Source organism: Miscanthus floridulus, chromosome 4, assembly GCF_019320115.1.
Source record: "Miscanthus floridulus cultivar M001 chromosome 4, ASM1932011v1, whole genome shotgun sequence".
Lineage (NCBI taxonomy): Eukaryota > Viridiplantae > Streptophyta > Magnoliopsida > Poales > Poaceae > Miscanthus > Miscanthus floridulus.
Genome location: NC_089583.1, coordinates 43,403,769 through 43,427,288, shown reverse-complemented (window position 1 = coordinate 43,427,288; position 23,520 = coordinate 43,403,769). Strand labels below are relative to the sequence as shown.

General features: G+C 43.3%; 2 protein-coding genes, 1 non-coding gene and 1 pseudogene across 3 annotated transcripts; 1 reads left to right on the top strand and 3 right to left on the bottom strand.

Annotated features, from left to right (window-relative positions):
• Window positions 1–1,400: 1,400 nt before the first annotated feature.
• LOC136548448 (uncharacterized) lies at window positions 1,401–3,881 on the bottom strand. Its single transcript, XM_066539974.1, has 2 exons — window positions 3,374–3,881; window positions 1,401–3,241 (listed from the first exon to the last, which is right to left on the bottom strand). Exons 1-2 carry the CDS (start codon window positions 3,879–3,881, stop codon window positions 1,401–1,403), a joined length of 2,349 nt encoding a protein of 782 aa, XP_066396071.1.
• Window positions 3,882–6,610: 2,729 nt separating this feature from the next.
• On the bottom strand, window positions 6,611–7,511 carry LOC136551428 (uncharacterized; annotated as a pseudogene).
• Window positions 7,512–12,552: 5,041 nt separating this feature from the next.
• On the top strand, window positions 12,553–12,691 carry LOC136553099 (small nucleolar RNA Z247). The gene has a single exon (XR_010783008.1). It is a non-coding gene; the product is annotated as a small nucleolar RNA Z247 (small nucleolar RNA).
• Window positions 12,692–17,944: 5,253 nt separating this feature from the next.
• LOC136551427 (uncharacterized) lies at window positions 17,945–19,109 on the bottom strand. Its single transcript, XM_066542980.1, has 3 exons — window positions 18,457–19,109; window positions 18,299–18,364; window positions 17,945–18,190 (listed from the first exon to the last, which is right to left on the bottom strand). Exons 1-2 carry the CDS (start codon window positions 19,031–19,033, stop codon window positions 18,300–18,302), a joined length of 642 nt encoding a protein of 213 aa, XP_066399077.1. The 5' UTR covers window positions 19,034–19,109; the 3' UTR covers window positions 17,945–18,190; window position 18,299.
• Window positions 19,110–23,520: the final 4,411 nt, after the last annotated feature.

The following is a 23,520-nucleotide window of genomic DNA, read 5'->3' as shown; positions in this document are numbered from 1 at the left end:
TAGCTGCTGGCGGCGGCGGCTCGCTGCGGCGGAGCGGAGCTCCCTCGGCGGCGGCGTGGAGGCGTGCCGGCGGAGTGGAGGTCCCTCGGCGGCGTGGCGGCGGCAGCTCACGACGGTGGCGGTCCGGCGAGCGGTGGAGGAGCGGCGGCGGATTTCGGCAGCCTGACGGCGTCCAATTTCTGAACTCGCGCCTCCGGGACTTAGAAATTTTCGCGGGCCACGCGTGGGAACTTATATTGGAGCACATTAGTACAGGCGGGCCATATTGACCACCGCCTGTAAAAATCTTTTCACAGGCGGGCGTCATTGACCGTCGCCTGTACTAATATATTAGTACAGGCGGCGGTCAATGACGCCCGCCTGTGAAAAGATTTTTAATTAAAGGTTTGTTAATTAGGGTTAGTTAATATTTCATGTACCTAGGGTTAGTAAATAATATAGAATCCAAAGATATACAAGAAGGGGAAAGAGGTTTTAATTAAGATTTGTTTAATTAAGTTAGAAAATAATATCATAGTCTAAAGGTATACAACAAGGGGAAATGTAAACATCTTGCTTAATAAGAAAGAGTAGCATTAGGTACAAATGATAAGTGATACATTAGTTACATGATAAACAATCTAGCGTGCTACAGTCCTTCCTTGTCCATCATGGCACACCCAGGGCAAAGAGGTTTGCGGGATACTTTTCTCCACATTTTTTATCTTTTCTTCAAACTTTGTAAAAAGAGACATCTCGCTGAATTGGTTAACATCCTCTAAATACATTACACCATCAACTCCTACAATTTGTTGCTTTCCAGGGATTGCTACGTGCTTTGGCTTTTGGGTACTTTTCTTTTCATTCGTAGATAGAATTTGTTCCACATAGAACACCTGTGCAGCACGGTTAGCAAGGATCCACGGATCATCTTTGTAACCTACTTTACTTAGATCAAGAACTCTTTGGCCATAGTTATCCACAGTGACATGTTTATCTTGAACCCATCGACATCAGAACACTGGAATCTGCAGGCGTGGACCATATTCAACCTCCCATATGTCATCAATGAATCCAAAGTATGTAGTTTCTTCACCAGTTGTTTCATCTACAGCCTCACATCGAACGCCACTATTCTGTGCCATGCGCTTGGTGTCCCTAAAACTGGTGGAAAATGTGAAGCCACTAATGTCATAGCTCTGCCATGATATGACCTGGCTTGATGGTCCAGATGCTAAAATCTTGATGGTTTCTGATTCATCTGTCATGTCCAAATTCTTTAGTCATGCGGTGAACCGACGCTTGTGTTCCTTGTGTACCCAATCATTTGTGCATCCTGGATTCTCCTCATGAAGCTCTTTCATGTGCTGCTTGGTGAATGGGTCCATTATTATGAGTTGTTGTAGTATGCTGTAATGTACCTATAGGACTATGTTGTAATCTGGCGGGATGAATGATTTCCGTCCCATCCTCCCTCGTCCACCAAGCCTTCCCTCATGTCGCAACGGAGGCAAACCAATTGATACCTGGTCTTTTAGGAGATTATTACATAATGGTCCTCCAGACTCAATGGCCTCTTCTGTAGTGTATGCCTCTATCATGGAACCCTCCGGATGAGCACGATTTGACATATAGCCATTCAATATTGACATGAAACGCTCATACGTCCACATTTCATGGAAATACATGGGGCCCAATGCCTCAATTTGAGGCACCAAATGAACAATAAGGTGTACCATGATATCAAAGAACGATGGGGGAAAGCACATCTCCAACTGGCTCAATGTCTCTGCAGCAAATTTCTGTAGGGACTCTAACTCATCACCGATAATTACCTTCTCAGATATCTTATTGAAGAAGTAGCACAACCGTGTGATTGTCATCTTTAAGAACACTGGATTTATAGCCCTGATGGCAATAGGAAGAAAAGTGGTCAGCATTACATGACAATCATGTGAGTTGTAGTTGGTGAGTGTAAGGTCTTTCATCGAAACAAGACTCCTTATGTTGGAGCAGAAACCAGATGGAACTTTTAAATTCTTCAACCACACACACATTGCATGTTTCTCCTCTCTGTTCAGGTCATAGCTTGCTGCCGGTAGATGGTACTTCCCATTCTCTAGGAGTACAGGGTGAAGTTCTTTTTTGATCTTTAAATGTTGCATGTCCAAACGTGAATTGAGACCTTCCTTTGTCTTGCTCTTTATGTCTAGCAAAGTTCCAACTACGCTGTCAAACACATTCTTCTGAACATGCATACCATCGATCGCATGTCGTACGTCTAAGTCTTTCCAGTACGATAAGTACTTAAAGAAAATAGACTTCTTCTTGAATGTGTCCCCTTCATTTGCCTTCACAACCTTTCTTGGTTTCCCATCTTTGGTCTTTTTTCCAAACACAAACTTGACATTCTCAACTATCTTATACACTCTATGCCCTTTACTATAACCTGATGGAGCAGTAGATTTTGATTCATCCATATTGTCAAAGTACTTATTCATCTTTTGTAAGCGGTACTTATGGCCTGCCGGTAGCCACCTCCTATGCCTCATGTACACTATCTTGTTAGATGGAGGAAGAGACACGTGCCATGTTCCATCTATGCACTCTACACAACCAACCTTTCCCTTGAACTGGCCTGATAATGAGAAGAGAGCAGGATAATCATTAATTGTGACAATAATAATTGCTCTCAGTGTGAATGTCTCTTTGCGGAACGCATCGACCATTTTCACACCCACTTCCCATAGTATTTGCATCTCTTGCATTAAGGGCTCTAGAAATACATCCATATCAACTCCAGGTTGTGTAGGTCCAGAAATAAGAATGGTTAGCAAAAGATATTTTCTTTTTTGACACAACCATGAAGGAAGGTTGTATATTGTCATGATCACTGGCCATGTGCTGTGCGTGCTGCTCCTCTCGGCAAATGGATTCATTCCATCAGTACTCAGAGCAAACCTTACATTTCGTGGATCCTCGGCAAAGTCTGGATATTTCTTATCGAATTCTTGCCATTGCTTTGCATCGGCTGGATGTCGTAACTTTCCATCATCTTTCCTTTCATCAGAAGCATGCCAGGTCATAAGTTCCGCATCATCAGGGTTTGCAAACAAACACCTCAAACGATCAACCACAGGGAGATACCATATCACCAATGCAGGAATTCTTCTCAACGCATAATAGTCCACTTCGATATTGCTAGTGGGCTTTGAACGTTTGTCTTGTTGAGTCTTTGTTTGCGTCTTCTTTCGCTTCCTCCCTGAAGAAACAGAGGCTGCATTCTCTTCCTCTCAATAATCTTTATTCGTCTTGTACCTACTAGCACCACAGTTTGGACAACTGTCTAAGTCTTTATACTGATCACCCCGATATAGAATACAATGATTTCTACATGCGTGGATCTTCTCAACACCCATCGTAAGTGGACTGACTAGCTTCTTTGCATAGTACGTGTTAGCAGGCACTTTGTTCTCCTTAGGAAGAAGGTCTCCAAGTACACGCAATAAATCATTGAAACTAGCATCGGACCAACCATATCTAGCCTTAATCGTCAAAAACTGAAGAACAGCCCGTAGTGTCGACCACTCTTTGGTACAACCTTTCGACTCGTCGTACAAAGGCTCTTCTGCTGCCTTCTTCAAGGCTTCCATTTGCTTCATGAAGAATATTGATGGATCTGCACAACGGTTCATTATTGCCTCTAAGAAATCTGCATCTTCAATGGCATCAGTGTTAACATGCTGAGTTTCATTAACATCGGACGTAGAATTATGAGTTTGATTGACATCTGGCATAGCATGATGGGTTTCATTGATATCTGGCATAGCATCACATTCATTGAGATATGGCATTGGACCCTCCACATTGATGTTACTTGCAGTGTTGTCAGTTGTCCGCATATAAGGTGTAGAACTACCCTCACCATGTTTTGTCCAAATCAAGTAGTCCTCCACAAATCCTCTGCAAACCAGATGAGAAGTGATTGCTTCCACATTGTCAAATACCACAATATTTTTACAGTCTGCGCATGGACAACATATGTGCTTCACCTTTGTTCTCTGAGCATGTATCTTCATGGCATCAATAAATTTTTGGACCTCCACTACATAAGATGGGTCTAATCTTGATAAGTTGTACATCCATAATGACCTCTCCATATTTATCTGTAATTAGTTAGGAAAATATTGTATGTCACTCTAAAAACAAAACGAAAATAACCCCTCATAACTAAGATTCTATCCTCCATCAATTAAATAGATATGAAAACCTACCTCTTACAGAATTTACAAAATAAAAAATTTAAATAATTATTTAAACTCATTTTTATAATTATAAGAATTAATTAAACGGAGATGGCATCTTGATTAACAAACCCTAAGTATAAGCAAAAATAACAAACCCTAATTAACAAACCCTAAGTACATGAAATACTAACTAACCCTAATTAATAAACCATTAATTACTAACTAAATTAATTAACTAACCCTAAGTACATGAAATATCTAACCTTAAATAATAAACCATCAATTACTAACAAATATTATTGAAAAACCTAAGGTACATGAAATAATAACTAACCCTATTTAACAAACCCTAAGTATAGACAATAATAACTAACCCTAATTAACAAAACATTAACTACTAAATTAATTCATAAACCCTAAGTACGTAGATTAAAAAACTAAATTAATTCACAGTTTATAATTACAGGAAATAAGTATAACAATTGACAAGACTTTATAAAGTGTTAATCATTATTCTATTACATAGATCTACTCACAAGAATTCTAAAAAGTATTTATTTTCTATAATCCGAGCAAGATACAATTTACTATGAATTTACAAAAAAAAAGCTAAAACTCTCTCCCTTGCCCTAGCTATGAACCCTAACCCTAACCCTAGATTTAGAGCACCTCCAATACAAGAATTGAACCAAAGAATCACTAAAAAAAATGGCGGCAACGACACTAACTAACCTTTTGGAAGTTTCTCACCAAAGAAATGAAGTTCAAAACCTCCCCCCTTGGAATCGCCACTTCTCTGTCCGCCACTGTGCACACAGCACGCGAGTAACTGTTCTTGTCTGGAGGTGGACGAAGGGAATTTATAGCAGCATTAACACAGGCGGTTGGTAAGGAGGACCGCCTGTGTAAAACAATTTACACAGGCGGCTCTCCTATCTCTACCGCCTGTGTAAATACGTGTATTTTCACAGGCGGTTTACAATGACAACAACAAAAGAAGAGCTATGTCATTGTAAACCGCCTGTGAAAATACACGTATTTACACAGGCGGTAGAGATAGGAGAGCCGCCTGTGTAAATTGTTTTACACAGGCGGTTCTCTTGCTGGGCCCACCCTATTTTTTGTACTGGCGTCATGAAATTGTGAACCGCCTGTGAAAAAAAAACAACGTGCCAGCAAAAATGATTTCTGTAGTAGTGTGGCGTACTATTATACAGAAGAAACAAGGAGTGTACTGCACACTGCATATATAGAAATTGGATCTAAAAAAGGGCAGTGGTACTATCTTTATTTTAATAAATCAATGATAACAACAAAAGGCAAATTAAAATGGCACAACTCAAGTAAACAAAATAATCATGTCTTCAGATATTATTCGGATTTATATAAGAAATCAGACGTTAATAAATATTTTGATAATGATTGACTTGCGGAAGGGTATGTGGTGAATAGGATAAAACTAGAATCACTCGGAGATCACTCAACAAGATCAACTAGCATCGGAGATTACTTTATATTATGGGTTTCTCAAAGAAGAGCTATGCTTAATTCTCACATCATATCAATATCGTCTCCTTATAATGCTGGATTACATGGTTTATTTATACTTAGAATATCCCTCCTAGTTAAGTGTGAACATAATAGCATAATAAAAGTAAGTGGTAGGGGAGAAATTGAGAGTCCAAACTGCCTGTGTAGCTTCCACTAAAATGGTAATAAGCTCGGAAGTCCAAAAGAAACACTATTTGTTACGTTGGAACTAGACTCATACCATTCTAATAATATATAGCATATGAATGGAAAAACCTTCAAAATTGATGCCAACAAGCCACGAAATATAACACTAATTATGTATGCTTCCCATGGCCTTATCATATTCGTATAATATTCTCTCAAGTTACATTTTATTGGAAGTATTAGGATTTAAAAATCTTACTTTGAGCATCAGTTTATCTTATAATACACCAATTGTAACAAAATAGATGTTGCATTGATGCATGTAACGATTGTGCACTAGATTAAATGACCCTGTTGACATCATATTATATGATTTATTTAAAACAGAAACAACGGTAGTATACTAGAAATTGGATCTAAAAGAAACAAAAAATCAAATCAAATCGGGCTCGAGTAGAGAGAATATATGATCATGTCTGTAGATATTATATCCAAGTATGCATATATAGAGCAATGGTACATGACATGGATTAATCAAATCCAGATATGGGATCTTAACCATGACGCTGTAACCAAACTCTTTTTTTTTTAGAATTACACAGTACAACGCAGATGCTCACAACACACACATTCGACTACGTACTGTGGTTGACCATGACGCCATCACACACTTAATCCACAGCTCTGACTAATTGTTTCTGCTGAAGAAATAATCGAGATCAACCTCTTGCTACAACTTATGATCTGCCAGAAAATCCAAAAAAAATGATGTTATATGACAACGGCCAATTCGCTTGCTGATAAACTAATAGTAACTGGAAAAAATATGAAAGGAAAAAAATGCAATACCCTAAGCCATGTTCCCTGCCGCCGGCGGTGGAGGTTCAGGAAGGTCCATCGGTGGCATTTGGTCCTCTGTTGCATATTAATTAGTTGCATTATTACAAGCACTATGCTATGCAGCATACATACAAGGACTATTAGTTTCTTGGAAACAAACTGTATGGCTTACTTATTGATTGGTCGTTGTTGCATATGTCGGAAAATGGCTGTGGGTTTACTCCGTCTAAACACGCTTGCACGAGCGCGAGCGCGCGCGTGTGGTTGACGGGCGCCGGTAGAAGCAGGCTGACGTCGCCGTTCATGACGTGGCAGAGGCAAAGAGGGTCATAAACCCTTCGATCGCCGCTGAAGAATTCATGGACGCCGTGGCAGCACTTGGTGCTCGGAGCCTCCGATGATTCACATGCACCGTCGTTGTTGGTGAGGAAACCGGAGCATGCAGGCACCAGCGACTTCGCCAGCGTTGTCCGGCACTCCGTTGGCCGGCGGCGGCGGCGGTGGCGGCGCGGGTGGCGTCACGTTGTAGCAGGGGATAAACGGAATCTTTGGAAACAAGGGAGGGCATGGCATGATTCGCGGCAGTGGCAGGTCAGGGATCTCGTACGAGGCCGTGGGGTGCAAAGCGACTTCACTGGTGGCCGCGCCCCCGGCCTTCGCTGCTCCACCGTCTCTAGCGGCCGCAGATTGGTGCAGCAGGCTGGGCGCGACCACGGCGAAGGCGACAAGCAACGCGACGAGCAGCGTGTAGTTGCTGGACGGAGCCATCGATCTGTTTGGCCTTTGGATGGAGGCGTAAACTAAAGGATTCGGAGGCTTTAGTTGGCATTCTGTGGTGTGAGCCCTGAACGAAAGGAAAGGATCAATTTAATAGGAGTGTCCTGGTGTTTACGGTTGGCATGCCGTTGAGATATCTCTCTGGTTCTGGTACTAGGTTGTCTGTTGTTTTTTTGTTTTTTTTATATGGAAATCTGTTGTATATTTGTTATTAGCTAGACTACAATATATACGGAAATGCTTTGATCCGAGCGTCCGACTCCTTACTCGAGAATTGGACAAACGTGGGGCGCGGCGCCACGTCAATTTTAATTCTTGTTTACTCTAGTCCAACTGACTATTTATATCCGCTCAATTCATCACATGTCCATCTCCCAGTCTGCTCGTCCCGCCTGCTTCTTCTCCTACTCTGCTGCCCACCCCGCTGCTCCGCACATCCGCCTCGCTGCTCTTGTCACTGCTTCTGCTCTGCCACCCGTCCCGCCTAACGACGCCGGGCCCTGGTGCAGAAGCCCTCTGACCTTGCTTCCTGCTATGGCTGTGGAATGGTTGTTAAGCTTTTTGCAAGTGTTTCATACGCATATTTCATGTGTTTCATCTGTCTAATTTGCATGTTGCAGTGTTGTATCTGGATGTTTCAAAAGTATATCGGGTGGTGCACATGAGATGCGCGTGAGAAGCAGGAGGTGGCGTGGGCGGTCCCCTGTGGGCACGCGGCGCAAGTGACGTTCAGGCGGCGCGGGCTCCCGCAGGCATGGGTAGGCGACGTCCTGGCAGCGTGGGCGCAGACATGGACTGCAGCTGCGGACGTCCAGGTGCGGGCGTCCATTTGGACGTTTGGGTGCTAATAATGTCGGAATATATATGCTGGAATATATATCTACAGATGCAATTGTAACAAGTAGAATGGACTGAGATCTTGTAGATATCAGCAGTTGTAATCCCAACTCGCAGATCGCAGTGACCTTTCATTCTGTTGTTGTTGTATATATTAGGGTTATTATGCATGATCTTCAAAACAAGGAAACAGAATGAAGGTCACAACGTAGAACTGCTAATCTATCCGGAGCAGGACACGATGCGTGCAACGATTATTTTCAATGTAAACTGTTGGGTCATAATAATCGCAATGAACCTTTGCACATGTTCCATTATATTGTTCGACATCCCTGTTGGAACCGGTGGTGACCATCGAGTTCTCGATCTTAGAGTTGGCTTGCTCGTTACCGCTAAGTCTTCGCTCGACATAGGTCGATCCCAGGTCCACCGGAGCTGACAATATATAAGGTCATGAGCCGCCTCACTCAACCCAAAAGACTAGCCTTATAGGTTGGACCGTCCCCCAGCTTATATGTTGTGCTCCCCCATCATAGATATCCGATGCAGGACTAAACCCAACAATTTCCCCCGTAGTCATACATCGGATCCAACTCATCACATCACACACCGTGTGACCTCTGGAAGACATTGTCCAGACGGGGTGCCCCGCCAGTATGTGACATTCGAGATTTTTTATTGGGTTTAGCTTTTTATATTCGACCAGGGGCTCTAACACCAATTGATGGAACCGGTGGTGACCACCGAGTTCTCGATCTTGGAGCTGGCTTGCTTGTTACTGCGAGCCTTCGCTCCCCACAGGTCACAGGTTCACCGGAGCTAACAACATATAAGACCATGTGTCTTACTCAACCCAAAAGACTAGCCTGATAAGTTGGACTGCCCCCACATGGGACTAAACCCTCGTAGTCACACATCGGGGTGCCCCAGCCATGATGTGATGCTCGAAATTTTTATCGGGTTTAGCTTTTCTGACCCATGGGCGGCTCCGATACCAATTGTTGGAACCGGTGGTGACCACCCAGTTCTCGATCTTGTATCTAGCTTGCTCGACACACGAGCCTTCACTCCCATAGGTCCCAGGTCCACAGAAGCTGACAACATATGAGGCTCATTGACTTTGCTTAACTCAAAAGACTAGCCTGATAGGTTGGACTGTCCCTACCTTATATGTTGTGCTCCCCCACCATCGATATCCGATATGGGACTAAACCCCAACAATCCGTGCCGATCATAATAATTGTTTGGTTGTGAAATAAGAAGGACGGGATGGATCCATTCTAGTTTCCTGTGATGAGATGGTTTTATACTTTGGTTGAAGAGATGGGACATGTATTCCTACTCTATATTTGGTTGGAAGGACGAAAATGAAGAGAATACATCATTATTTGTGATCCATTAAACATTCTCTTCTTTTTTTCCACGTTCACCCAACCGCAGCAGCTTCGAACACAGCTGTCACGTCCTACTCTACACCAAGGCCATGCCCAAGCTTACATCGGGGGCGAGGCTGTCCGCATGCACCAAGGTCACCCACCCTCTTCCATGCCACCATCTCCTCCAGAACCAGGGCGAGCGTGGCCACTTCGAGGGGGCCAGCAGGAGAACGAAACAGAAACAACACTTGGCAAAATGATTGATTTTTTACGATCGATGGGTCTTGAAAGTCTGCTCTAAAAATATATTTGTGTGGCAGTGAAAGACAAGCACATGGCAACAAAATAGAACGACATAGATAATGGATAATGAACTTGTACCTTAGTTTTTGAGGGACGTTAGAATATTATCTTGGGGGTATTCTCTTCTAGGGATGTTCTGTCCATCTATCACGAAACCAAACATTGACCCAACAATAATCCTCATGGTTTGGGGATGTGTTTGCCATACATTGTTGATGGCTCTTGTAGATTGACCTTGATCTTCTTCTTCCCTAGTGAAGTAGCCAAAAAAGTGTGTTGACAGAAATCTGATCCCTCAGCTAAAGGCTAGGATGCCCGTATCTCACGAGGATCACTCAAATCACTACACTCGAGGATCGAATCACAGCGAGGCAGGGAAAAACCTGCTTAGCCTGTTTTGGACCTCAAAATAGCTCCCAAGAAGGTGCCTTGTCGAGGAGGCGCAAGTGCAACTAGGGTTTCTCTACGGCCGGTGAGCTAAGGCCACCAAAAATACCCATGAACATCATCGAGATGCTTGTAGAACAGCATGAGGGGCATGGAAGAGTTACATTCTAGAAAAGGTAACATAGTAGATTAGTTTTGTTTTTTTATTGATTGGATACCTCAATGGGTCGTGATCCTATATATATGTTTTCCAAAATCATATTTTCTTGATTCAAACTCCAAACTAGACATTCCATAGATGTTTTCGATCGTCTCGACGAGAGGAATCCAATGTGAAGTCCAATTTGCATTTTAAGAAAGTGCAAAACCAACTTAACATGTTTTTAAAACCTTGGATTGAAACCACTAATCCATCAGTAATCCATCATATATCACTAACGAGTATGAGGGCAGTGATAGACATACCACTGCCAGTTACCCCCTGTTGGGTCCGAATCTAGCTGTGATGCTAGGTAAGGACCCCAACAGTGATCCATAGATCTAGAGTAGTGTTATAAGGCCATGCACAACGCGAGGACGTCGAAGGCGCTTGGAGGCAGTTTTCTCCAATTCTTTGCCACGCTGGAACTTGTTTCATTGCTTTTGTTTGGCACCGCCCCTCAAAGAGGCGTCAGACGCTTGGGCAAAAACGAACGGAGAGGCCGGCTGTTTGAGTTGTGCTTAGCACAAAATGTAAGCACTTTAGCAATAGGATTTGTGGGCGCTTAATGAACTTCTAGTTTTCTCTCCCTGAAGCGTTTGTCGTATTGTAGAAGCCCTAACACTACTAGCCATTGTCCACATTTAGGGCATGTTTATTGCAGCTTCGACCACTCTAGCTCTTACTCCGCCAGAAAAACACCATAGCAACACTATATTTTCTATTGAAGAAAACCTAATTTCTTGCTCCTACTCAAAATCAGCTGGCAAACCAGAGGGAGTTGCCGTTTTATAGCTTTCTGCAGCAAGGGAGCCAGAGCCGGTCGTTTACCAAACATATGCCCTTATTTGAGTTTTTTTTAACTGATGAAAATATTCACTCGTACAGTCGTACACTCATCATTACAGGTCGATGATCTGCACACTAACAGTACTAAAACTAAACTTTAATTGACGAATCGTTGACTAACAGGTTTCCTACGGCTCAAAGAAGTAGCCACGTATTAATAAGACACACGTGACTTCAAACCTCTGGAAAATTGGTTCTGGAGTGCCAGCAAAATAACTTTTCTACTCTTTTCGTTGCTATCTATATGAAATTTGTTATCGACGCATGCAACTTCTGAACCACTACCTCAGAATAGGCTATCACTGCCAAAAAACGAACCGGCAATGGCACCAATTCTAGAAACCGGTGTTAAGATGGTAGATATCCACCGTGTAGTCTAGGTTCAGTGTATCCTATTGTCAGGTGTTTGTTCCTAGATTGTAGCATCATACATGTATTCTGTTGTAACAAACTGATCTGTACAAGGCCACTGCTGGGGGGGCTGTTCCCGTGCTATTTAACACGTACCCGAGGGCCAAGGATAGGTCACTCGTTAACCCTAAACTTTACATGGTATACAGAGCCACTTTCCCTACGGAGTTTTGCCATGGCCTCCTCCTCCTCCGTGCAGCACACCGTGCTTGCTTCCCTAGGTTTTCTGCCGGTCAGTGAAAAGCTGACCCGTGGGAACTTTCTAGGGTGGCACGCTCAAGTCCTCTCCTCAATCAGAGGAGCGGAGGTCTACGAGTTCCTCAGTCCCACGGCGGAGCCCCCCGCCAAGTTCCTGCCCAAGAAGGAAGGAGGGGAGAAGGAGGCGGCGCCGATCCTCAACAAGGAGTACACTACGTGGGTCGCAAAGGACCAACAGGTCCTAAGCTATCTGCTGGTCTCCATTTCAAAGGAGATTCTGCAACAGATCTCCACCGTGACTACGGCCACCGAGGCGTGGGCCAGCATCGAGGGGTTCTTTGCCTCTCAATCTCGCGCGAAGTTGATCAGTACCAGGATGGCCTTGGCGATGGCATCCAAGGGTACTTCTTCCATTGCCGACTACTACTCCAAGATGAAGTCGCTCGCTGACGAGATGGCTTCTGCTGGGCGCCGTCTTGAAGATGATGAGATGGTGTCCTACATCCTCACAGGCCTCGGCGACGACTACGATTCTGTGGTCACTTCTGTCGCAAACAGGGTTGAACCTATCTCCCTGGGCGAGCTCTACACCCAGTTGATCAGCCATGAGCAAAGGCTGGAGATGCGTAGTGGAGGATCTCAATCCTCCGCTAATCTGGCATCCCGAGGAGGGCGCGGCTCCAACAACAACTTCAACCGTGGCCGCGGTGGTTTCAGCCGTGGCGGCGGAGGTGGTGGACGCAACCCGAAGAACGCGCGGAACAACAACAACACCGTGCGCCATCCTTTCCAGGCAGGACTCATCTGCCAGGTGTGTGGAAAGGAGGGACACCCGGCCTACCGCTGCTTCAAAAGGTTCGATGCTTCAGTTACAGGTCCACCGCAGAAGTCTGCTTCAGCCGCCATGTCGTCTTCCTATGGAGTAGACACCAATTGGTATATGGACTCGGGAGCCACCGACCACATCACCGGTGAGCTTGATAAGCTGTCGGTGCATGACAGGTATCACGGAGGAGACCACATCCACGCCGCCAATGGGTCAGGTATGGAGATTTCACATGTTGGTCATAGTGTTGTGCAATCCCCATCTCATAATATTCATCTACATAATGTTCTTCATGTTCCTGCTGCTAGTAAAAACCTAGTATCTGTTAATCATCTTACACGAGACAACAATGCCTTTGTTGAGTTTCATCCTGATCAATTTTTTATAAAGGAGGCGGTGACGAAGAGAACGCTCCTCAGAGGCAAGGCTGAAGGAGGCCTCTACCCTATCAAGTCCATCCCGCATAGGTCGTCACCAAATAAACAAGCTCTTGGAGCCGCCAAACCTTCTGCGTCCATCTGGCACAATAGGCTAGGCCATGCATCTACTGCCGTCATTAATAAAATTCTTAGTCGCCATAAGTTATCTTGTGTTCAGGATGTGAACTTTAAACATGTGTGTGATTCGTGTCAAAGGGGCAAGAGCCATCAGTTGCCCTATCCAAAGTCAACTAGCGTGTCGACTAGTCCTTTGGAACTTATTTTTTCTGATGTTTGGGGACCTACGCCAACTTCTGTTGGCCGTTTCAATTATTATGTGAGTTTTATCGATGATTACTCTAAATTCACTTGGATCTATTTACTTCGTCACAAATCCGAAGTTTTTCAATGCTTCCGTGATTTCCAGAACCTAGTTGAGCGTCAATTTGACAAGAAAATCTGTGCTATGCAGACTGATTGGGGAGGGGAATACAAATCCCTCAACTCCTTTTTTAAGCGAGTAGGCATTCATCATCTTGTATCCTGCCCGCATGCCCACCAACAGAATGGAGCCGCCGAGCGCAAACATAGACATATTGTAGAAATGGGGATTACTTTGCTTGCTCATTCATCCATGCCACTGAAATTTTGGGACGAAGCGTTCCTCACTGCCGTATTCTTGATAAATCGCCTACCTTCCAAAGTCATTAGTGATGACACACCTTTCGGCCGGCTCCATGGTCATGAACCAAATTACCAATTTCTTCGCATGTTTGGTTGTGCGGTGTGGCCAAATCTCCGCGCCTACAATAGCCGCAAACTCCAATTCCGCTCTAAACGCTGTGTCTTTCTTGGCTATAGCAATTCTCACAAAGGGTTCAAATGTCTTGATCCAAGTGAAGGCAGGATCTATGTCTCCCGTGATGTTGTCTTCGATGAAGGAATTTTTCCTTTCTCTTCTCTCCATCCAAATGCTGGTGCAAGACTCCGCGTTGAGCTTCAAGTCTTGCCCGACATCCTCCTCAATCCATCCATGTCATTCCCGGATGCACAAATACGTGATCAGCATTTGATTTCTCCTAACCAGACTAATGCTTCCTTGAGTGGCTGTGATTCTATGCAGGGTGCAGAAAAAAATTTGGATGAAAATCGTGAAAGATTGGCTGAAAATTCAGTTCCAATGGCTCCATATCACATGTGTCGTGGTGGAGGAGGTAGCGCGGGTTCCCAAGATGCTTCTCCTGGCATCGGCAGGGGATCGGGCTCAGCATCGCCGTCGGGATCGCAGCCGCAACAGCAGAACGGATCGGGGGATTTGTCTGTGGGATCGTCTGCGGATTCCATGGGGCCGCACATCTCTCCATCGTCCCCTGTGTCCGCGCACCCAGATCTGGTCGAGGGGGGACACCAACAATCTCCTGACGGTGATGCTGTGCTGTCGAGCGGATCTAGTGCGGCATCCAGCGGATCCGATGCATTCACTGCCCCTACATCCTCAGCTGTGGCAGATTCATCTTCACCTCAGAGACCCACAACATGACTACAGCACGGTATCACCAAGCCCAAGATACATACTGATGGAACAGTAAGGTGGGGAATGACTGCTTCTACTGTACCAGAAGAGCCTCGCAATGTTGATGAAGCCTTCAGTGATCAGAAGTGGATCTCGGCAATGGATGTTGAGCACCAAGCATTACTCAAGAACAAGACGTGGCATCTAGTGCCACCACCAAAGGGCAAGAACTTCACCGGTTGCAAATGGGTGTACAAGGTGAAACGCAAGGCTGATGGATCCATTGATAGGTACAAGGCACGGTTAGTCGCAAAAGGATACAAGCAACGTTATGGGATAGACTACGAAGATACTTTTAGTCCTGTGGTTAAGGCAGCTACCATCCGCTTAGTTCTATCCATTGCAATGACTAAGGGATGGTCGTTACGACAGTTGGATGTACAGAATGCCTTTCTTCACGGAATCTTGGATGAAGAGGTGTATATGCATCAACCACCAGGGTATGAAGACAAGTCTCATCCTCACTATGTGTGCAAGCTAGGCAAAGCTCTCTATGGTTTGAAGCAGGCCCTACGAGCTTGGTATGCTCGGCTTTGTGCAAATTTACAGTCCTTGGGGTTCATCCCATCTAAAGCGTACACGTCATTATTTTTCTACAACAAGGGGTCATGTTGTGTGTTCGTATTAGTGTACGTTGATGACATCATAGTGGCAAGTTCATCTCCCGAAGCCACAAATGCACTACTCAGCAATCTACAGAGTGACTTCGCTTTGAAAGATTTGGGAGACTTGCATTACTTTATGGGAATAGAAGTAAAAAAGGTGAAGGAAGGGTTAGTACTCATGCAACAAAGATATGCAGCAGATATCCTTGCACGATCTAGAATGGACAAGTGCAAAGTCATCGATACACCCATGTCAAGTACAGAAAGGCTGAGCGCTGTAGAAGGAACGACACTAGGGCCAGATGACTCAACCAAGTATAGGAGTTTGGTTGGAGCGTTGCAGTATTTGACACTTATCCGACCTGACATTTGTTTTGCAGTAAACAAAGTGTGTCAGTATCTACATGCGCCTACAACAGTTCACTGGAGTGCGGTGAAACGTATTCTCAGGTATGTGCGAGGAACTATGAATCTTGGGTTACGAATTGGAAACTCCAAGAACATGATTGTTAGTGGTTTCTCCGATGTCGATTGGGCTGGCTGTGTTGACGACAGGAGATCAACCGGTGGGTTTGCAATATTTCTGGGTGACAATCTTATTTCTTGGAGTGCTAGGAAACAAGCGACCGTGTCACGTTCTAGCACAGAAGCTGAATACAAGTCCCTAGCAAACGCCACTGCAGAATTGATCTGGGTTCAGAAGCTACTCTCGGAGCTTAGAGTTCCCCACTCTCCGGTAGGCCGTTTGTGGTGTGACAATCTTGGTGCAACATATCTATCTGTGAATCCCGTGTTCCATGCAAGAACAAAGTATATTGAGATTGACTTCCATTTTGTCAGAGAAAGAGTTGCACAAAGATTGTTGGAGATTAGATTCATCAGTACAAATGATCAAGTGGCAGATGGTTTTACCAAGGCTCTTCCTCGAGTCAAGCTACGTGAATTTAGAAACAATCTCAACCTTGTATGTGGCTGAGATTGAGGGGGGATGTTAAGATGGTAGATATCCACCATGTAGTCTAGGTTCAGTGTATCCTATTGTCAGGTGTTTGTTCCTAGATTGTAGCATCATACATGTATTCTGTTGTAACAAACTGATCTATACAAAGCCACCGCCGGGGGGCTGTTCCCCCTGCTATTTAACACGTACCCGAGGGCCAAGGATAGGTCACTCATTAACCCTAAACTTTACAACCGGTAGTGATAGATGATAAAAAAAGATTAAAAAATTAGGTGATATATAAATAAAAGATAGAAAACATGTGTTTTCAAGATTCTATTCTAGAAACCGGCAGTGATACATGATAAAAAAGATTAAAAAATTCAGTGATATGTAAATAAAAGATAGAAAACATGTGAGCTACATGATACATATAACCATAAAGCTGACGCTGTTTTTTAACTACACATTTTTTAAATCTTATATTGTATATCTAGCACTCAAAATAATCTCAAATGAAAAGATTGTTAACTACAAAATTATAGATCTCATCGATACTATAACTTCGATATTGACTTTGTCTCCATTCGACATTGTTAATCATGTCAAATTTGTCCGAGAAATTATATTAAATATTTGGACTTGTAAACCATCTCAAATTAAAAAAGTTGCCAACTACAAAGTTTTGGATCTCTTTAAAATCTATAGTTTTGACATAACGTTTATCTTAATCTGATCTCATATGAAAAATTATAATTTTTTATGTAAAACAATTTTCACAAACCACGAACCGGCAATGATAGGCTACCAATAATGCTCTATCATTGTCGGTTCCAAAATAGGTGGCAGTGAGATGGGCCAATAATGAATGTCAGTTTTGTAGTAGTGTACACTAGATTAAATATGACCTATTGAAATCATATTATGGCTTTGCTGTTATACGGAAAGAAACAAAGGGGAGTATATATTTTTAACAGAGGTACTATTATATTTTTTTTGCTATTATACACATTGCATAGAAATTGGACGTAATAAATGGCGGATGTACTAGTACTATCTTTATTTCTATTAATTCGAGAAAGAAAATTAAAGTGTTACCGCTCAAGTACAGAGAAAATCATGTCTGCAGATATTATTCGGATTCATGAGAAATCAGACGTTAATAACAATCTCTCAAGTAACCCTTTATAGGAAGTATTAGGATTTAAATGTCGTACTTTGAGCATTAGTTTATATCTTATAATACATCAATTTAACAAAATAGATGTTCCATTGGTGCATGCAACTTTTGTGCACTAGATTAAATGACATGTTGATATCATATAAGTGTTTATTATATTATAAAAAAAAGAAACAAATGTATGTAGAAATTGGGTCTAAAATAAGGCAGCAGTACTATCATAGTTATTTTGTTATATAAGAAAAACCAAATCAAATCGAGACTCGAGTAGAGACAAACGGTAGATATCATCAAAGTATGCATTGAGCAAGAACGGTTTATTTCTGTTGATACATGGCACTCAAACTAGATATGACATCTTAACCAAAACGCTGTAACTAAACTCTACTGACGATACATGATGACGACGACGACGACTGCTGACTATGACGCCAATGAACTCATTTATGCATCTGACACTTTGATGGTTGTAAATGCATCAAATCCACAGCTCTAACTTATTATTTCTCCTGACCAAAGAATCGATCAACCTGTTGCTGCTACTTATGGCAGCTATATATCATCGACCTGCCAAAAATCCAAGAATAGAAAAGGATGTTAATTAGATAACAACAACTGGCTTGCTGATAAACTAATAGTAACTGAAAAAAAAATGAAATGGAAAAAAGGCAATACCCTAAGCCTTCTTCCCTGGCGCTGGTGTTGGAGGTTTGGGAAGCTCCATCGGTGGTATTTGTTTCCCTGTTCAGTGTAATGGTATCATTGCACATTAATTAGTTGCATTATTATAAGGATTATTAGTCTCTTGGAAATAAACTGTATATATGACTTACTCAAACTGTCGTCGTTGCAGATGCCCGTAGATGTCTCTGGGTCTATTCCCAAACACACTTGCACGAGGGACAGAGCGCGCGCGTGGTCCACCGGCGCCGTCAGAAGCTGGTTCACGTCGCCGTTAATGATGTGGCAGAGGCAAAGAGGAGCATAGATGCTCGGATCGCCGCCGCTGATGAATCGACTGACTCCGGCGCAGCACTGCGTGCTCGGATCCTTGCTGCTGTTGGTGGTGAGGAAACTGGAGCACGGAGGCATCAGCATCACCAGCGATGCCTTGCACTCCTTTGGCTGCGGCGGCGGCGCAGGCGGCGTCACGTTGTAGCAGGGGATGAACGGAATCTTTGGAAACGCGGGAGGGCATGGTATAATTCGCGGCAGTGGCAGGTCAGGGATCTCGTACGTGGCCGTCGGGTGCAAGACGACTTCGCCGTTGGCCGATGGCGCAGGAGCCGCCGCGGCGGCCTTGGCTGCTCCTCCGTCTCTGGCGGCCGCAGATTGGTGCAGCAGGCTGGGCAAGACCACGGCGAAGGCCACGAGCAACGCGATCAGCGTGTACTTGCTGGACGGCGCCATAGATCTCTCTTTGGTCTTTGGATGGATGGATGGATGGGCGCGTAAACTAACAGAGGCTTGGTTAGCTTCTGTGGTATGAGATGAGCCTTGAACGAAAGGAAAGGGTCAATTTATAGGAGTGGCCTGGGGTTTAGGGTTGGCATGCCGTTGAGATATCTCTCTGATTCTTCTCGTACTAGATTGTTTGTTGTATATTTGTTAGCTAGAGTATATCTAGATATGCAACTGTAACAAGTAGAATGGGCCGATCTTGTAGATATCAGCAGTTGTAAACTTGTAATCCCAACTCACCGTCAACTTTCGTTCTGTTGTTGCTGTATATTACGGTTATTTTGCGTACGATCTACAACAGAAGGAATCAGGGTAACAGAAACAAGATCACAACGCAGAGCTCTGCTAATATATCCATAGCAGGACGCGATGCCTGAGACGAATGAAATTCAATGCAAGCTGTAGGATCATAATCATCACAAATGGACCTTGCACATGTTCTATTCTTCAACATCCCGGCGGCCGCCGTGTCATATGGGATACCCAGCCGACGCCAGGAGGAGGAGGACACTGAGGCAAGCTAGGTAGCAGAAGGCGAGGAAGGAGATGCAACACTCGATCTACTTTTGAAACATCAAAACGCAACACTTGCAACATATGTCTCAAAACAATGAAACACTTGAAACATACGTTTGAAACACTTGTAAAAACACATGCACAACACTTGAAACCATTGTAAACACACACAACTTCCTAATAAAACACTTGCAACATATGTATGAAACATATGCAACATCCAGATAAACACACATGCAACATACGTCTGAAAAACAAATGAAACATTGGGAACAAAAGTTTATAACACAGTGTACAACCAATGCAACATATTCAATATATCGATCTACTTTTGCAACGTTCATATGAAACACTTACAACATACCCATGAAACATCTGGCACACTTAAATATGCGTTTTGCAACATAGGGGACACCAGGGCGAGTCGATTCCAACCGTCGGGGCAGAGCCGGCGGTGAGCACCACCAGCACCAGTGGCGGCACATGAGCACCACCAACGGCAGTGCGCGAGCAACACCAAAACTAGCGCCACTAGCACCAAGCTTCACTCAGCTGGGCGAGCGGGGCGCGCAACGGGCGAAGTGAGCAGCACCAGCACCAGCACCAGCAGCGCCGTGCGAGCACCACCACTAGCAGCGCCCTTGGCTCAGTCAGGTGGGCGGCACGCGTGATGGGAGGGAGCAACACGCGATGGGTGAGAGCGAGCAGCGACCGAGCGACTGGCACGGGATATGGCGTGCGGTTGCAGCGAGACAGAGTGGGCGTGCGGCGTCCGAACGGGATGGACACCTGCGTCCTATCATTATCGATAAATAAAAGAGGTTCTTTGTTAAAAAAAAAGAGGTTCCAGTATCACACCCTGAGACGGGACCAAGGCCGGAGGTCCTCTGGTGAACACAGACAAATGCTAAAACTTTATAATATTTTTTGAGTAGTTTAATGATCTCAAACTAAAAAAAACTCAAAACTAGGAATATGTAAATCTCATCGATAGCTACAAGTTTCATATACAAAGTATCTTTGTCAGATACCATATAAGAAAGATATGACTTTTATAAGGTGACAAATTTGGTACGCGATTAATGTGCTATTGAAAATCTATAATATTTTTTTAGCATCTTAACTTTCTCAAATAAAAAACTTAAAACTAGAATTTTATAGATCTCATGAGGTCTACAATGAGATCTACAATTTTCATATATACATCATCTTCATCTAAGGTCGTATGAAAAAGATACAATTTTTCTAAGGTTTTGTATTGCCGCTGAGACGTGGGTCTCATTTGTCAGATCCAGGAAAGCGCTGAGTCAACACATTAGCTACCGTGTCGGATAAACACCCGTTTTGACCTAATGAGACCCCGAACTAACTTTAGGGACCTAAAAATGCATTTTAAGACTTTAAAGACCTTTATGATACCTACAGACAACTTTAGCGATCTGTGGTAGATTTTACTCTTGTCAATCAACTGTGGCTATTCTAGCGAGTTTACCGTTGCTCTACTTTTCTTTGTGGAAAATAGGATAATATAGGACAGGTTTTGATATGCTGACAATCTACACCAAAAATCTCAAAGAAAGTTTGAACCCGTATCGTTCCCCCTCAAAAGTTTCCTCTCAGCAATGAACCCATTCTTGAAGGACAGCTTACACACCGTCTAAACGACCGTTTTATCTATTTAAGTAGCCGTTGTTTAGCCCAAATAATTATGACTAAACAGCAAGTACTCGACTGATTAGCGCGTTTAAGATAACACTGGCTATAGCGAGCCATAGCAGCAGCTATAGCTAGAGATTTAAAACCTTGGTTATATCCGGCAGTGGGATGGAGTACCAAAATTATTTTGAACTCAAAAGGAAAACTACAATAGCTAATCTATACACCTAATACTTGAAGCAGAAAGAATTTTTCCGTCTCTTATATTTTGCTTCCCACAATATCCTCAAGACCACCTCTCTTGTTTCTCCCACTACGTGAAAAACGGTTTGTAGCAACGGGATAAATTTTTTGTAGGAGCGGTTGGTGATGGAGCCGCCTCTATAGTGACATGCTCGGCAGCCCAGAGACCAGCCGCCCCTACAAATGGAACAGCAGGGGCGGCTAGTGATATGAGACGCCCCTACAAATAGGTCTGATTTGTAGGGGCGGCTCACTCACTAGCCGCCCCCGTGTTTCTATTTGTAGGGGCGGCTGGTGATTAAACCGCCCCTACAAATACCCGTGTATAATTACCTACCATTTGTAAAGGCGGCTCAATCACCAGCCGCCCCTACAAATGACCCACATATATAAAAATTGCAGCACATTCTTTCTCCTCGGGTCACTCACTCCAACCCGTGAAAGAAAGGTGGGGAGGTCTTGGGCACCTCCCAAAAATTGCTCTACTAAGGGGGCAAGATTTTGGTCTTAAATCCTTTGGTGGAGAGGTTGTAGAAGGTAAGAAAATGCTATTCCATACTTTTTTTTGAAGCTTTAATGGTTGGTTAGTGAGTAATTAGAGTTTTGTTTTTCTCTCTCTTCTATGGTGCTTGAGCTACTTATAAAGCAAATTGGACCTAAGTTTTAAATGTACTAGGGTAAATTAGGTAGGGGAACAAGATCATACCCTTATTTGGTCCATGTTTCTTGATTTTAGTGAACAATTAGTTAGTTTTATGGATGTTTCATGTGCATATAGATCTAGATCTAGGGTTTGGTTTTTTTATTAATTTTGTTTTTATAAATTTGTGTTTGATGAAATTGGACTAGGGTTTGCATGAAAGATATTGGGTAAAATATAATTGTTGCTAATTGTTGTCATTGAAATTATTTATTATAATCAACAAATTTGTATTTTAATTATTTATAGATAAATGGGCCATTAATTAATTTTCCTCTACCATGGTGTGTTTTTATGCTTTATGTAATTATATTTGATTTATATTCATATATATATCTGAAGTATATATAATTATTCTCAAGTAATTATTAATTTGATTTATTGTTATATATATCTGAATAAGTAGTCCTTTAATGTTTGTTTTGTTGTTGTTGTTATAAAAGATAGAGTATAGGAACTCTTGGATGTATGGTTTGTTAAGGTTCAAGGCAGGTTTCCGTGAAGAGGTGGATAAATTTATTGAAGCCGCAAAGAAGCATGCAACGATGTTGACAGAGAATAAGGATACAATTATTTATCACTGTAAAGATTGCAAGAACCGTATGGCATGGACACATGTGACTATCATCAGATCACATTTGATTTTTGCGAGGATTTGTTGAGGACTACACAGTGTGGATTCATCATGGTGAAACGGTTATTGTTAACGACGAGGATGAGGAGGAATACGACGATGAAAGCCTAGAATCCCTGTCCCAATATTCAGCAGAGCTTGATGCATGAATGGATCTCGAGTTTGGCAATGAACAAGGTGGTGATGCTGGTGGTTGGGATGGTAACGACAAAGGTGGTGCCAATAATAATGGTGGAGCACGTGTTGGGGATAAAGATGATTTGGAGGACATGATTCGAGCCATTGGACCAGAGATTTTACTAAATAGCCCGAAAGGTCTAGAAAATTTGAAAAGGGTGACAAAAGCATCGAAGGAGACTGTGTATGGTGTTGAAAAGGGTTGTTCGACACATTGGACATTGCTACGTTTTGTGCTTGAGCTACTCATCCTGAAGGCTAAGTATGGCTGGTCAGACTATAGTTTTAATGATCTATTGCGTCTCCTGTCATGGGTGCTGCCACAACCAAACTCAGTTCCCGCCAACACATACCAAGCGAAGAAGGTCATAAGTCCATTGATAATGGAGGTTGAAAAAATCCATGCATGCCCCAACCACTGTATACTTTTTCGTGGCAAAACGTTCAAGTCACTGGATAAATATCCTTAGTGTGGGGCCAACCGGTACAAGAACAATGACCTTTACGGTG

Excerpts from the sequence above, each read along its gene's own strand:
- LOC136551427 (XM_066542980.1), bottom strand. The coding sequence starts at position 19,033 with ATGGCGCCGTCCAGCAAGTACACGCTGATCGCGTTGCTCGTGGCCTTC. Across the intron at positions 18,365-18,456 it reads CTGCAACGACGACAGTTTGA|GGAAACAAATACCACCGATG; the intron begins GTAAGTCATATA and ends TACACTGAACAG.
- LOC136548448 (XM_066539974.1), bottom strand. The coding sequence starts at position 3,881 with ATGCGGACAACTGACAACACTGCAAGTAACATCAATGTGGAGGGTCCA. Across the intron at positions 3,242-3,373 it reads TGTTGAGAAGATCCACGCAT|GGAGGAAGCGAAAGAAGACG; the intron begins GTAGAAATCATT and ends CTGTTTCTTCAG.